Raw genomic sequence first — 16,753 nt, 5'->3', positions numbered from 1 at the left:
TTTACCAAGAAAGTAACGTACAGTCATATTAAAGTGTTTATCATTTTTGTTAAAGTGTATGCAAATGTATTTGTGTGCTGTCATACCAGCATATGGGTCTGCCAACTGGGATTTTCCATTGCCATTAGATAAACGAAATAAAACACTTCATCTGCTTGTGAAATGAATGTACTTTCGAATACATTACTCCTCCATCTGTATTTTTCTGCATTAGTGGATTTAAACCCAGAATTGGGATTGTATTATAGTCATTTAGAGCGCGGCTTTCCTGTCTCAACTGTTTAAACACGAGCATTAGATGATGATTGAACGGCTTTATATTTTGTGTTCATGTGAAAACCTTTGTTTAAAGAACAGAACTACTCTGCTTGTTCTTGATGTGCGTCACGTATTTCTTTTTTTTAAAAAGGACTTGGGCATGAAACAAAGGCACAGAATGTATTCACACAAGCATTACAATGGCAATTACTTCAGCAGATGCTGTGTGGGAAAAAAGAAACAATGAAATGATACACATCTATAAAAGCATTATAATAATTCTACACTTGCAGCACTGCGCTAAAGGAAACTCACTCTATTATACTACAAAAAAAACGCATAAACAAAAGATCATTTACAAAGCCTACAGTATGCAGGTCCAGAGCAAATTGCTATAGCATCATGGGCTGTTTTCCTGCATATAGTGAACTTCTCTTATTCTGGCACGACAGAATAGGGGTTTATGCACATGACTGTACGACCTAAATACAACTTATAGAAGTCCGAGCTCATAGGATCTATGGGGCCTTTCTATATGTCTGCCTTTGATTTCAGGAACTGTAAGGTACACAGGTAATTTGTAGCATAGACCACTGGAATTCTTTTTTTTAACCTTTTCATGAAGGTCTGGGCTCCTTGCAATGCTCAGTTAAAGTACTGTATGACACATTATATCAACAATGTCAGATCTTTGGTTTATCAATAGGTCCAGTTTTACATAAAATGGGAAAGTGTTCTCCTGTGACAAATTCTGTTTAAAGGGAGCTTGTTGTGTGCAAACTGCTGTGTTTTCTTCAGGCAGCATGGTATAAAGCAGGAGGAGCAGAGCAGATTGATATATAGTCATGTGGGAAAAGTTCCAGGATAACTTTTCATTTACAGGCCACTCGCATGTTCCCAATATATGGTCAATGCAAGGACTGTATACTGTGGACCAGAACTAGGAACTCCTGGCATCCTCATTCATCATTTACCATGTCAGTACAGTCGCGTAGAGCTTTAAAGGGGTTTTCTGATTAAAATTTACTTGTGCCCTATGTAGGTCAGACTGCCCGTGATCTTTTACTTTTCCCCTATCCTGTGGATAGGGGACAAGTACATTTTAATCAGAAAACCTCTTTAACTGTTTCATAATGAATTATGATGCAGGGAATTCCGTGAGAGTTAAACAGCTCAGTCTGTGATTTACAGTCAGTTTATGGCAGCTTGCTTGCTATCATGAGATGAATGATATTGCTGACATGAACAACAACCTGGCCTATATAACCCTAGCTTTGAAGAAAAAAAGGTTTCCAGCAACTTCTTAAACCTGCAGTGTAATGGGGCCCAAAATAGACCGATGGAGCAGTGATATTAAAACTAAAACAGAGAACGTACATAAGGCAAGCATAAAAGGTAATCTATCAGCAGGTTAGAAGATTTCAACTCGCTGATATCTCCTATAGCGCACAGGGCAATGAGGATGAAGGTATGTTTCTTACCTTCATCTTCAGCACTATTATGGTGCTATTAACAGTTATTCTTTATGCTAACTGGGTATTTAGTGCTGATATTCATTAAGAGGGGTCAGACAACCAGATTAGCATAAAGTTTACACTGCCAATAGCATGGAAACGGACCTTACCTTCATCCTCAGTGCCCCGTGCGCTATAGGGAAATATCAGCAGGTTAAATCTTCTCTTTAAATATTTATTTGCTGTTTTTTATATGTCATGACACAGGTATGCTTTAAACACTTACCTTGCATTGGAGCAATGTGCAGGCTCCAGAACTAGAATAGACAGCTTGATTCTCTCCTTCAAAATACAGTTGGCCTTGATATACACAAACCGCTATTAAAGAAGAAAAGAAATAGGGTATGGTCAATGCTTTACTTACTGTCTGCAGACCAAAAATATAAACAGTGGGGGTAAAAAAGCAAAATGTTTAAAAGGTACCTATCATTCCTCTCCTGAGGCAGGATACCTTCTCCAAACTCTGGCAGGTGTGCAGTGCACTCCTGAAGCAAGCAGTGTAGTTAACTGCAGGAAGTGAGGTAGACAGCAAGTGTATTACCATGCAGTCTATGGCGCCTCCAGCATTTACAAACACTGCTTGCTTTAGGAGCGGACTTGGTATCTGCCAGGGTTTGGAGAAGGTATTCTGCCCTGTGACCGAAATGATAGGTACTCATTAAAGGTAATGGGAAGATTTATCAAGCTGTCTTAGTAGGATTACCTTTGTTGCCCATAGCAATCAGTTAGAGCTTATCTTACTTTTTTACTAGAGCTTATTAACATATGAAAGCTTAGCTCTGATTGGTTGCTTTGAGACAGCTTGTTAAAACCCCCATTCAAATGCCTTCATTTTAAGGCTGGGCTCACTCACTACAGAAAAAAAACACCTGCAGTAAAATAGGAATAAGGTGAGGTCGTTTTTATAATCTAATAAGGTGTTTAATTTTAAACTATGGAAATGTGTCCATCAGTGCACACACTGTATTAAAACATCTGTAATTTCACGCTTAGAAGGACCACTTTTTATTATACACTGTGTGCATGGATTATCCTTTTTCCATAGGCTTTATGTTATACCTTAGGCTTTACGTATACGTTATACGTAAGGCTTATTACGTTATATAAATGGCCTAATTTTATACCTATTTTGCTGCAAATTTTTTTGATTTTCATTTTTCATTGTGTAAATAATTAACGTATTATTACCCATTAAATACATTTTCTTCATTGGACAGAGAATTAAATAAAGCAGTACTCAATTTACCCCAATCTTCCACCACTGCTATTCAGACTTGCTCATCACTCAGTCTGATTAACTCATGACATAAACTGGTTAAAGCGACTCCGTACCCACAATTTGACCCCCCAAACCACTTGTACCTTTAGATAGCTGCTTTTAATCCAAGATCTGTCCTGGGGTCCGTTCGGCAGGGGATGCAGTTATTGTCATAAAAACAACTTTTAATCCGGCAGCGCTGTATCTAACGGCCAGGGCTTACATTTGTATATGCATTAGGCTGGCACAACCTCTCTGTCCTTCCTTCCCACCCTCCTCATCATTAGGAATACACATCATCATTAGACTCAGCGCTGTAGGATTAAAAGTTGTTTTTAGGAGAATAACAGCATCACCTGCCGAACGGACCCCAGGAAAGAACTTGGAATAAAAGCAGCTATCTGAAGGTACAAGTGGTTTGGGGGGGGGCAGATTGTGGGTACAGAGTCGATTTAAAGGGACACTGTCACCACCTTTTTGCATCATGATTTCTCTACACAGATGTAAAGAGTAATTTTTGCCATTTTCATACCCTATTTAATATCATACGTCATGGTGCTTGTTCCAGTAAAAAGTGATCTTTTATCATCTGCGGATTGTGCTACCAGGGCAGGGCTTCATTGATATAGTGCCACTTAGCCCCGCCCACATTACTGTAGGCCCTCTGAAACATCCATGGCCGTTTCTAATGGCGGGCGGGCCGGGCGACTGCACAGGGCGCTGGTGGAACCTTCCAGACCTCACCTAGTGGCATGCGCCCCCGGCCGGCCGCCCCATCATGTGCCTCTCCACCCCATCACCTGCCGAGATTGGCGCCACCGCACTGAACCCCACCTGGGACCACGCTCAGCCCCTGCACACATCTTTTCCCTCCAGCAGGTGCAATGACGTCATATCGCTGCGCCTGCAAGAGGGAGAAGATGAGTGCGGGGGGGGGGGGGTTGTGTGTGTTTGGCAACTGGGGGGGTTGTGGTTAGTATTACTATATGGACAAAGCGTTGGGGGCTATGGGGGAAGCACAGGGGGTTTATTACTACGGGGAAACACAGGGGGGACTTATTACTATGGGGGAGGAGCACAGTGGGGATTATTACTATGGGGGGAGCACAGGGAGGATTATTACTATGGGGAAGAGCACAGGGGGATTATTACTATGGAGACAGCACAAATGGGATTATTACTATGGGGACAGCAAAGAGGGGAATTATTACTATAGGGACAGCACAGAGGGGATTATTACTATGCGGACAGCACAGGGGAATTATTACTATGGGGACTGTATAGGTGGGATTATTATTATGGGGAGAATAGGGGGATTGTTACTATGGGTAGAGAAGAGGGGGATTGTTACTATGGGGGGAGCACAGAGGGGAACATTACTATGGGGAGCACAGGGGGCTTATTACTATGGGGGAGCACAAGGGGCTTATTACTATGGGGGAGCACAGAGGGGATTATTACTATGGGGACAGCACAGAGGGATTATTACTATGGGGACAGCACAGAGGGGATTATTACTATGGGGACAGCACAGAGGGGATTATTACTATGGGGACAGCACAGAGGGATTATTACTATGGGGACAGCACAGAGGAATTATTACTATGGGGACTGCATTACTAGGTGGGATTATTACTATGGGGGAGCACAGGGGGGATTATAACTATGGGAAGAATAGGGGGATTGTTACTATGTGGGGAGCACAGGAGGATTGTTACTATGGGGGGAGCACAGAGGGGAACATTACTATGGGGGAGCACAGGGGGGCTTATTACTATGGGGGGAGCACAGCAGAATTATTATTATGGGGGAGCACAGAGGGGATTATTACTATAGGGGAGCACAGATGGGATTATTACTATGGGGAAGAGCACAGGGGGATTATTACCATGGGGGAGCACAAGGGGGATTATTACGATGGGGACAGCACAGAGGGATTATTACTATGGGGACTGCATAGGTGGGATTATTACTATGGGGACTGCATAGGTGGTATTATTACCATGGGGGGAGCACAGGGGTATTATTACTATGGGGAGCATAGGGGGATTGTTACTATGGGCGAGCACAGGGGATTTTTACTATGGGGAGCACAGGGGGATTTTTACTATGGGGACAGCACAGAGGGGAACATTACTATGGGGGAGCACAGGGGGCTTATTACTATGGGGGGAGCACAGGGGAATTATTACTATGAGGGGAGCACAGAGGGGATTATTACTATAGGGGAGCACAGAGGGGATTATTACTATGGGGAAGAGCACAGGGGGATTATTACTATGGGGGGAGCACAGGGGGGATTATTACTATGAGGGAAACACAGGGAGATTATTACTATGGGGACAGCACAGGGTAATTTTTACTATGGGGACAGCACAGAGGGATTATTACAATGGGGACTACACAGGGGGAATTATTACTATATGTGGACAAACTATGGGGGGATTATTACTATTGGGGAGCAAAGGGGAGATTATTATTATGGGGGAAGAGCACAGGGGGATCCTATATACATGGGGCAACCCACATTACTACTGACTTTACTGCACAAAACACAAAAAAAGTGGAAGTTGTTGTAAAAGTGCAGAGCCTAAGATGTTTGTCTGGCATGCTCACAAGAGATGAATTGTGGCTGCAAGAAATCCTCATGGAGGTCTGGGCCAAAAGAGAAGAGGAAAGGAAAGTGATGCCTCAGATCAAAGAAGATGTCACCTGTGAGTCACTGAGTAACTTTTTTTTTTTTTTTTTGGGGGGGGGGGGGGGGGGGGGCACTTTTAGCAAGATCTGCCCTGTAGTTAAAATGACCTAGAAACGGCCCTGGTGACATTATCAGTGCACAGCCCCCCCCCATATTGGCCGACCTAGAGGGGCTAAGACCTAGACATTTGTGCTGGCCCAATGGTCGTTGACGGGGCAGGGCCTAGACTATTTGACGTCACAGAGGGGCGGGGTCTGCAACGCCGATGTGGCTGGTGTTAAGTGGAGCTTTGGTCGAGAATCCCTGCCCTGGTGGCACAATCAGCAGATTATAACATATCACTTTTTACTGGAACAAGCACCATGACATATGATATAAAATAAGGTATGGAAACTGCAAAATTTACCCTTTACACCTGAGTAGAGAAGTCAGAATGCAAAAAGGTGTCTCAATTAAATACTAGGAGTTATGTACAGAAAAAAAAATAATTTAGGGACAGAAACACAAAACAACAAACACGTTTATTTCTATTTTAACTTTCTATCCATCGGTTATTCCTTTTTGCATGTTGCTCCCTGTATTTGTATTGGGACACCTGGGCATTATCTATTTAGCACCCACCGGTAAACACTGCTGCCAGTTCTGGAGTAAGGAGCCAGTTTATTTAAATTGTCCATATTAGTTGTCATGTTATAAAAGGGTAATAAACTGATATAAACTGATCAGGCATAACATTAAAATGACATGTACAATATTCTGCATGTTTTCTTTTTGCCCCAAACATGGGTTTAATGAATGAGGCATCGATTCCATAAGACCCAAAATAACTGACAGAATATGCCTTAGGTTACAAACCCACTTGGCGGGTCTGCAGCGAGTCTCCATGCTGCGTTTTTGCAGCGAGACTCGCTGCAGATCCCGGTCCTATGCTTTTAATGGCAGACAAACACGCAGCAGGGATGTACATCCCTGCTGCGAGTTTGTCTGCAGCCCTCCCCATTAACCCCCCGGCCGCCGGAGCTGATACTTCACCTGATCCCGGCTCCGGCGGTTCCCGATGTCTTCAGCAAGCCGGAGCGGGGACCAGGTGAAGTATATGCTCCAGCCAGCCGCCCGCAGCCCCGGCCGCCCGATCACCCCCCCGCAGCCCCGGCCGCCCCCCTGCAGCCCCGGCCGCCCGATCGCCCCCCCCGCAGCCCCGGCCGCCCCCCCCGCAGCCCGATCGCCCCCCCGCAGCCCCGGCCGCCCGATCACCCCCCCGCAGCACCGATCGCACGCCCCCCCGCAGCACCGGCCGCTCGATCGGGGGGGGCGTGCGATCGGTGCTGCGGGGGGCGTGCGATCGGTGCTGCGGGGGGGCGTGCGATCGGTGCTTCGGGGGGGGGGGCGATCGGGCGGCCGGGGCTGCGGGGGGGCGATTGGGCGGCCGGGGCTGCGGGGGGGCGGCCGGGGATGCAGGGGGGCGATCGGGCGGCCGGGGCTGCGGGGGGCGGCCGGGGCTGCGGGGGGGTGGCCGGGGCTGCGGGGGGGGCGGCCGGGGCTGCGGGGGGGCGATCGGGCGGCCGGGGCTGCGGGCGGCTGGCTGGAGCATATACTTCACCTGGTCCCCGCTCCGGCTTGCTGAAGACATCGGGAACCACCGGAGCCGGGATCAGGTGAAGTATCAGCTGCGGCGGCCGGGGGGTTAATGGGGAGGGCTGCAGACAAACTCGCAGCAGGGATGTACATCCCTGCTGCGTGTTTGTCTGCCATTAAAAGCATAGGGCCGGGATCTGCAGCGAGTCTCGCTGCAAAAACGCAGCATGGAGACTTGCTGCAGACCCGCCAAGTGGGTTTGTAACCTTAAGTAGTAAAATAAAACCTTACAATAACATTAACAATAATAGGCAGAGAATGTAAAAATAACTATACAGCAATAGCCTAAACCCAAAGAAACATACTCTGAATAATAAATGAATACATACAGTACAGTAACCTATCATTTATCTCCAAGCACTGTTGTGCATTGTACAAATACCACAAATGACAACTGATAACACAGTCAGTACGTTCTGTCACTGAGTACCTTAAACAGCGCGATCGCTATAGATAACGGTGTTTAAGGAGTTAATGAGACACAGCTGCGGGATCGCAGCTGCCTCTCATTGCCTCCGGCCCCGGATACACTGATGTGTGCAGAACTGCTCTCACTGCAGCGCTCCCGAACACATCAGTAAGCACCTTAAGTCAGGAAGGTATATAAACATTCCTACTGCACGGGGTATGTGCAGTAGAAACATATATCAACAGATTACTGATGGGAAGGGGTTAATGAAGGGTGGTCTAAGCAATAATTTCTTTTTTTATTTTTGCATGGACTTCTACCAGGTGGTGAGCCCCCAGAAGAAGGCATCCCACGGACACACACACCCACCTCACCGCCATCCGCACGTATTAGTGTGGCCCTTGAGAACCATTTCAGTTTCTCATGTGGCCCCATGGAAAAATTAATTGCCCACCCCTGCTTTAGAGCTACACCACTGTTTACAGGTAAACTTGATAAACTGACCATTATCATTCATAATATTTAACAAATATAAAGTAGTAAAGTCTCTAATATGTTTCTTGTCATATACTGAATACATAGAATAATTTATCATTACTGTGTAATAGATTATAATTGACTAACAAGTAATATGGTGTATGATGCACAGTGAAATACATGTTGCTAATATGGCTCCTCTGTGCTGTATAAAGGGGATCTCCTAGGCAATTATCAATAATTTATGTCCTGAAATTTAGTTCTCTCTGATCTCAGGTGAAGCTCCTACATGAACCTAAGGCACTATATGTTGATTCCTGGTCCATGGATACAGAGTATGAGAGTAAATATATAGTTGCGTGGAGGTGTCATCCCCAAGGTCATAGCTTAGCGAGTGAATTGCAGCACATAATTTATAACAAACACCTTTTACTGACAGTGAGCCCTTTTATGTGTTTCAGCTGGCAGGCAGTATTGAAGATTTGCACCGTACTTTGGTAACCTACTAATGGTAGCTTTACTTTCCCAAGATCATTTTATCTTTGTTGCAGCTGTCAGAAGGATTTCAGCATGCAACATATAGAGATATTAGTATCTTAAAGCATGGTCTAAATCAATGTACATTAATGTTTTACAAGGTGAACTGTTGATATTGATGTTACAAAAAAAAAAAATGTCATGTATAATTTAGGCATACATGTAATGCATCAAATGCTAAATTGTATCTGCATTACTTGTTCTAAATAAAAACGTTGGCCCAGATCTATCTATTCAGGTGTCTGAATTTTGTCTCACACAGATAGCAACCGATCAAAGTGTAGCTTTCATTTGCCAAATTGAGTTCTGATTGGTTGCTATTTTTCACACATTTTTTGCCTCAAACAGATTGATAAATCAGGGCCTTTGGCGACTATGTCAAGTTAAAGGGAACCTGTCACATTAAAGAGACTCTGTCAGTAGGTTTCTGCTGTCCTTTCTAAGGGTAGCATAAACTAGTGACAGAGACGCTGCACAGAATGATGTATCACTTACACTGTTCTGTGCAGTTGATTCAGAGATATTCTCCTTAATAACATGGACAATAAGTAGTCCTCTCCATTATGTGCATGAGCCCAGTAGTCCTAGATATTAATGAGAAGTAAAAAACTCTGCCCACCAGCTGCTGATTGGCAGTTATCTATCCATGTTGTGTATAGGCAGTCACCTGTTAATCAGCAGCTGGAGGGCGAAGGGGTTTGGCAAGAATTCTATTCTCCTGCATATTAGGAGAACAGCTGTACAGAATGATGTAAATAATACACTGATCTGTTCAGCATTTCTATCACCAGTTTATGCTGCCCTCATTTAAGGCAGCATAAACCTAGTGAAAGATTCCCTTTTAACATGGTGCTTAATCTGCAGACAGAATGTTATAGAGCAGAAGAGGTTGTGTGCCTTCTTTCTTCTTTGCACATTTCTTTAATAATATAATAAAATTTTACTACTAAATATGCCTCTTATAGATAGAGAGAAATGTGATATGTCATAGTTTATTTTAAAAAATTAGGCTTAAGGGAGGCTATTTAATTTTATTTTAACTCATTAGGAATGATAACTGCAAAAACAAATAAAAACAGTAGGCAGCAAATGAATCAGCAAAAATACGCTTTCAAATAGCATACAGAGATACAAGAGTAAGAAAATAAATATCATTGTAGCCTCTCATAGTTTCTGCCCTAGAGCAGTTACCAGCTGAGGCACTCATATGCTCTGTGTCTTCATTTCAAATATCTATTTGTTGAATAATCTGTAAATCAGCCGTCACACAAGGTCAATTATGACACGCACAACTGCCAAGGCTTAGTGTGAAGTCTTCTTTAGTGACATTACTCTTGTTAACATTTAACCATTGCTTCTGGATTAATATAGAGGTAGGGTGCCTTCACATGCACCAGATCCGCAGCGGATTTCAAGCTGCGAGTTTGCATATCCGCAGCAGAATTTTCATTGCACTGTGGATAAGCCGGCCCCTTAACCCTGCCGCCGCCCCCGGCCCGAAGCATACATTACCTGCTCGGTGCCGCGGCTGTGTGTGAGGCTCCCAGCTTCCCTTGCTCCCCATCAGCCAATCAGCGCTGCCGATGTGGGGAGTTAAAAGTGCCGGGTCACATACAGGCAGCGGAATAAAAATTCTGCTGCGTGTATGTGACCCATTCAGCTTCACACTACCAGGATCTGCAGCGGATTTCGCTGCAAACTCGCAGCGTGAAATCTACTGCAGATCTGGTACGAACATAAGCTTATAAATATATCACAGTCAGATTGCAGTTCCTTGAGCCCACCCAAAGGCCCATCATTTATTGATACGGAACAGGTATATGTCCACTAGTTGTACTGTAATGTTATTGGCACTCACACAAGGCATCAACAGGGTTTAACCAGAGGCATATGCAAGAGGTGGTTTTGCAGTTTTAACTGTCCCCTCCTCCCTTTGTGCCACTTTCAACTGTATGAATGTCTTTAAGAGGCCCTTCCAGTTGAATACTGCAGTGGACTGCCTTAGTGGCTTCTCCCATCTTTCAGGTAGCTTCCTGTCTGCAACCACTAGTGGCCAGGACTGTCCCTGGGATGCACGAGTATGTCATCACTGATTCTAGACATGTTCATCTCAGAGAAAGAGGTTCCTGGCCTCTAGTAGCTTCTGGCAACAAGCTGTCTGTGGTATAAAAAAAGGAAAGAGTACACCAATGTGATCAACAGGGGAAAACTTCCTACTGGGGTCTGTTTACAAGGGGCCTATCTACTGGCTTACACTGCCTACTGGAGGTTATCTACGGAGAGACAACAGTTACTCGAGGACACTGCATACTGGGGATTATTTACAGGGGAGATCTACCTACTGTGGGCTATCGGGGGGTACACCGTTTACTGGGGGAAATCTACTGTGGAAAACTGCCTTCTAGGGCCTTTCTACCAAAAGAAACTGGCTACTGGGGACAATTTACGGAAGGATATTGCCTACTGGGAGCTATATACTGGGGACACTGCCTATTTGCAGAAATGGTGGTATGATACGCTTGATAGTTGCAGAACATATTAGGTCATTCTATACAATTGATGGCTGCAGTAGAAACTTAGTTGCACAATTTCTGAGTGGTATGGGGACCATGCAATACTTGTTGTCCCAAAAGTGCCTGATGCCTTTTGCTGTCCTGCAGTTCTGCTGTACCACCACCAAGAGCTCATCATCTTGCTCATTTAGGTTGCATCATTAAGGCATGACTGCTGGAGACTGGGGGACCTCAAATGGACTTGCTCGAACTTTCTCTAGTTCTGAATATCTAAGAAAACCTATATATGGGATCAGCTGGGTTACCATTTGTTTTAATAAATTGTTGGTGAGAGGAAATCACCATTGTATACTTCAACTTAAATGCCCTACTTTTATGATATTATATCATTGTAGTGTGATTTTTTTTTCAATAAATTTTACCCACAAGCCAAATATCCCAAACTTTTTGTCAGTAGGGTATCTGGGACATGGATGCCATATTAGGCACTGTTAGCCCATCCATTTAACACATCCATAACTTATATACTATAATGAATCAGTTTAATGGATACATCATGAAAAGCTATTAAAAAGCTCATTGTGGGAGATTTATCAAACTGGTGTAAGGTCGAACTGGCTTAGTTGCCCCTAGAAACCAATCAGATTCCACTTTTCATTCCTCACAGACTCTTTGGAAAATAAAAGGTGTCTGATTGGTTGCTAGGGGCAACTAAGCCAGTTTCACTTTACACCTGTTTGATAAATCTTTCCCATTATGTATACATTTAACAAACACGTGTCATAGAGTGCATACAGTTCCATAAATCACCCAATGACCACCATATACAGTATGAGTTTTGTTTTTACTGCTCTCTGTGGGATGGAATGTTGAGGTTTACTATGCTACTTCAAGCCTTTTTTTCTGAAATACTAATATATACTAGATAGATAAATACCAAAAGGATAGACTTTTGGTCTCTGTCTGGCAATGGAAGGCTAACCCATTTAGTGTGTAAATTGGGAGGCTTTCTATTCTACACCCTAAACATAAATAGTACTAAACACTTCATATTTGCTTTAGACCACTTTAGGCAATGTCTTCTCATATGTCCTATAATCACACAACACTGCTCTAATTGAGAAATTTTTGGATGACCATCACATTTTTATGGGTTCTATGTAGAGCTTCATTTACCAAACTTGTCCTTCAATGCACATTGCTATTGCTCTTATGGTGAAACGTTTCCTGCAACAGGGAGTCACGTGCAGGGAAGGAGGCTGTAGGGGTATTCTGTTAGTGGACATCATTTCAAGAGGACAACGAATGACAGCTTTATACATCTACATTGAAAGACATTTGGAGTCACAATTGCTAAACAATATAAATAGCCTCATTGCAGCATACAGTTTATGGCTGTGTTCACACTATGCAAAGATCATCCCGACCGATACTGCCGTACCGGCTGGATGATCTTTATGGCCATAGTGTTCTAATGCGGGCGCATCAGCGCGCGCCCGCATCAGAACTCCTTATAGGACACAATGATGCAAGCGGCTGGCGCCGCTCGCTTCATTGTGTGAACTGACAGGGTTTCCTACGACCGCAATTCAGAGCTGAGCAACGTATGTCATCCGACAAAGGGAGGTTGGCCTAACAGGGCTTAGACCAGTTTCCTTTTTGATGATGTCATTGTCACAAAATGGCTGCCACAGAGCAGCCTGGGGTCAACAGTCATTAGGTAAGAATGGGTTTACTTCACTTCCTGGTGGGGGGGGTTGAGGGGGGGAAAAAGATAGGGAAGTGGGGCACATAGGTGATTGAAGCATATTACAAAGTTATATAACTTTGAAATGTGTTTTAATTACTGGGGAAAAGCTTTTCACTGGAGTACCCCTTTAAACCCAAACATACAGTACTTTGAGTAATGTCTATATTTAACTAAATATGTTGCTATAACTAGTGTATAACTAGTGTGCAGAAAATGATGTTAGTTCATTGCGCTATAGAATTGCATACAATTATTTTTTATTTGCCAGCATAAATACATTAGTACTCTCACTAAGCAGTGAAGTAATTGCTTGCACTAATAGCTATTAATGCACTGATAGCTTGCATAATGGAACAAATTTGATAAGATTAGGCATGTAATAACTTTAATGTAAGCATTTTAGCACTCTAAAATTAAATTTACTAATTAATCATTAATAAGTGCGTGCTGGCAGCAAATGAATACTGACTGATCACAGTTTGTATTGTATGTATTTAGACCATACTTTCAAGGGATCTTTAACCCCTTATACACCAGGCTATTTGGACCCTAAAGTCCCTGTCAGCAGATTTTTGGTGTATAAACTATGGCTGTGGCTGTATAGGGCTTCTGAGACTGAATCAACACATGCCTTTGTTTTGATAATTGATAAGTGATATGCAAATTAGCCCTAAAGCCCATAGGGCATTCCCCTAGGCTATAAAAGCCCAGCAAATTTCATCCCATCCACCTGTTTGTAATGCCTCTCAGGCTGCTTTTTACCTCCTTCACCACTTTAATTGGCAGCCACTAGACTGTACTGTCACATCTTTCATCTGAAATTTCACACAAGAGCCATGGAACATGGTGGCCCATGTGCAGTAATGTTATGTTGTCTTTCTTGGCTTTCTTATGAGCTGCTGTGAGCTGAGAAAGGTTGAGGTGACAATACAGCCTAGTGGCTGTTAATTAAAGTACAGTGGTGCCATAATTGGTTCCGGGACCGCGCTTGCAATCAAAATCTACTCTTAAGCCAAAGCAAATTTTCCCATGAGAAATCATAGAAATGCAGACAATTGGTTCCACACCCCAAAAATAATGATTTAATATTCTGAATAACATGTAAAACAAATGAAACAAACATTCAGAAACAGCAGAATCTGTGATATTATAAGTTACTGTACAGTAAAGGGGAGGATGGGAAACACAAGGGCGGACAGAGACTGCAGGGAGCATGAAGGAATGAGAAGGGCAGATGTGATTACTGTATAGCAGCACTCTCTGTCCAGGGGGAGAGAGGGGTTACAGCTAGGAAGAGATTACCCCCAAAGTCCTGTCCCCTGATGCAAGCCGCAGCCTGAAGTGGATCTGCTATGATTTGGAAGGTGAGGGGGACTTCCTGGGTCAGAGTACAGGGCTGTAGACCCCGCTATGCAGACTATGCCCCTCCTCCACTCGTGCTCCTACCCAGTACAGGGAGCTCTTAAACCAAAGCAATGCTCTTAAACCAAGTCACAATTTTGAAAAACTGTGAGCTCTTAAACCAAAACGCTCTTAATCCAAGTTACTCTTAAACCAAGGTACCACTGTATATGTGTTGCTAAAATCAAAGAGTGGAAGGAGGGGTTACAAGTGGCTCAAGAGGCTTTGCTAACAAGTGGATGCATTTTGCCGGGCTTAGGAGCCTAAGCAGCCTAGGGGAACACCCTAAGGGCTTTTAAGACTAATTTGCATATACCTTAAAAGAGTGGCATCTAAGTGCTGGAGCGGTCAATATCACCACTGACCCGTTCCAGTATAGTCTGGTGCCTGTGTATACTTCCCCTTTTGATGTACTCTCTACGCAGGCGATGTTTTGTGATGACACAGCACTTAATGTGAGGCTACTGCGAGATCGAAACTTCATCATTAGAGCCAAGATGGTACATCATCAGAGGAAGGAAAGAGAAGCACCAGGGCGGCACTATGTAATTACATATTCTCTGCATCGTTTCATGTGCAAAGGATACCTGTCATGTAGCAGATCTCTCAGTAAGGGATGTATCCAAGGCAGTAGCGATATTTGATAGGGGGCAGGGTGGGCGGCCGCCCCCGGGCCCACTCTGGCAGGGGCCCACTGTGATCTCCAGAGATTTTTCGCTGAATTGGGTCCCCCGGCATCCGGCAAGTTCTCTTGGGACGGCACTCAGCTGCTGGATGCTGAGCCTGGCCATGTAATCACTCCTGTGGCCGGAGGCAGAGCAATTCCGCCTCCAGCCACAAGAGGCCGCTCCCTTCCCCCTGCACTTGAGTCACACACACAGAGCAGAGACTCAGGGAGTGAGCTGACTCCTGAGGCTGACTGTGACAGTACTGCGTTGCAGGTTATTATGGCGTCCTTTCTTTTTCTGGGGGGAGAGGAGGTGTGGGGTGTGATGTGCTGGTCTGGCCAAATGACGGGGACCTAATTTGGAGTTACAGGCTACTGGGGGGATGCAGCTTGGGGTGTGTATACCTGCTGTATTAGTGGAAAAAATGGCAGGCGGGTGGTAAGAAGAGGGTCTGCCATGTGTCCACTTGGTAACTGCCGCTTCTGCCATGAGATAGAATGAGCTTTCTGCCTCAGGCAGCAGACTCTTTGCCTCACTAGGGGACGGCTGCACAGCACAATCCCTTACTTTCACTTTCACTTATGCAGAGAGCCGACACACATTAGAGCTGACTGGAAGGTGTGTGCCCTGTCCCCTCCACTACTAAACCCCCCATATCTACCTATACTACTACACTCCTTATCCACTATACCTCACTACTACACCCCTTATCCACTATACCTCACTACTACACCCCTTATCCACTATACCTCACTACTACACACCTTATCCACTATACCTCCACTACTACACACCTTATCCACTATACCTCCACTACTACACCCCTCATCCACTACACCTCCACTACTACACCCCTCATCCACTACACCTCCACTACTACACCCCTCATCCACTACACCTCCACTACTACACCCCTCATCCACTACACCTCCACTACTACACCCCTCATCCACTATACCCCACTACTACACCCCTCATCCACTATACCTCACTACTACACCCCTTATCCACTATACCTCACTACTACACCCCTTATCCACTATACCTCACTACTACACCCCTTATCCACTATACCTCACTACTACACCCCTTATCCACTATACCTCACTACTACACCCCTTATGATGTTGGTCATTTCCAGCATCTTGTACTCAGTATAATGGGGTCACCCAGCTTTCCCAGCATCTAATACTCAGTATGATGGAGGTCACCCTGCTTTCCCAGCATCTAATACTCAGTATGATAGAGGTCACCCTGCTTTCCCAGCATCTAATACTCAGTATGATGGAGGTCACCCAACAAAGCAGCTATGGTTCTTTTATCTTGCATAACCCCTTTAAATTTTACATGGCCGTATATGTGAAAAGTAGAAAGCCTTTTACACTGCTCTCAGTCCCTGTTCTCTATGAGTAATGTAGTTAAATATTTCCTTTATTATTTGGAAAGCAGTGTCTTCTGCTGAGGTTCCCTATGGGTAACTTAGTCGGTTGGGGGCCCACTCAGACTTGCTCGCCCCCCCCTAGACTGAACCCCTAGCTACGCCCCTGATCCAAGGCAATCCAACCTGGTGGCAGCTACCTCTTCCTGCCAATCGGGAGAGCTTTGTGACAGGTACTCTTTAAGTTTGTTCCTCCC

At 44.5% G+C, this 16,753-nt stretch overlaps 1 protein-coding gene across 1 annotated transcript in view; it reads right to left on the bottom strand.

Annotated features, from left to right (window-relative positions):
- Positions 1-16,753, bottom strand: part of NELL2 (neural EGFL like 2) — a 178,952-nt gene that overhangs the window by 73,533 nt on the left and 88,666 nt on the right. Inside the window, exon 10 of the mRNA XM_069955993.1 lies at positions 1,999-2,090. Coding sequence (XP_069812094.1) covers positions 1,999-2,090 — 92 coding nt within the window. The remainder of the gene's footprint in view (positions 1-1,998; positions 2,091-16,753) is intronic.

This window comes from Dendropsophus ebraccatus, chromosome 1, assembly GCF_027789765.1.
Source record: "Dendropsophus ebraccatus isolate aDenEbr1 chromosome 1, aDenEbr1.pat, whole genome shotgun sequence".
Lineage (NCBI taxonomy): Eukaryota > Metazoa > Chordata > Amphibia > Anura > Hylidae > Dendropsophus > Dendropsophus ebraccatus.
Note: the sequence above shows the minus strand (reverse complement) of the source record. Positions and strands in the feature narration are given on the sequence as shown.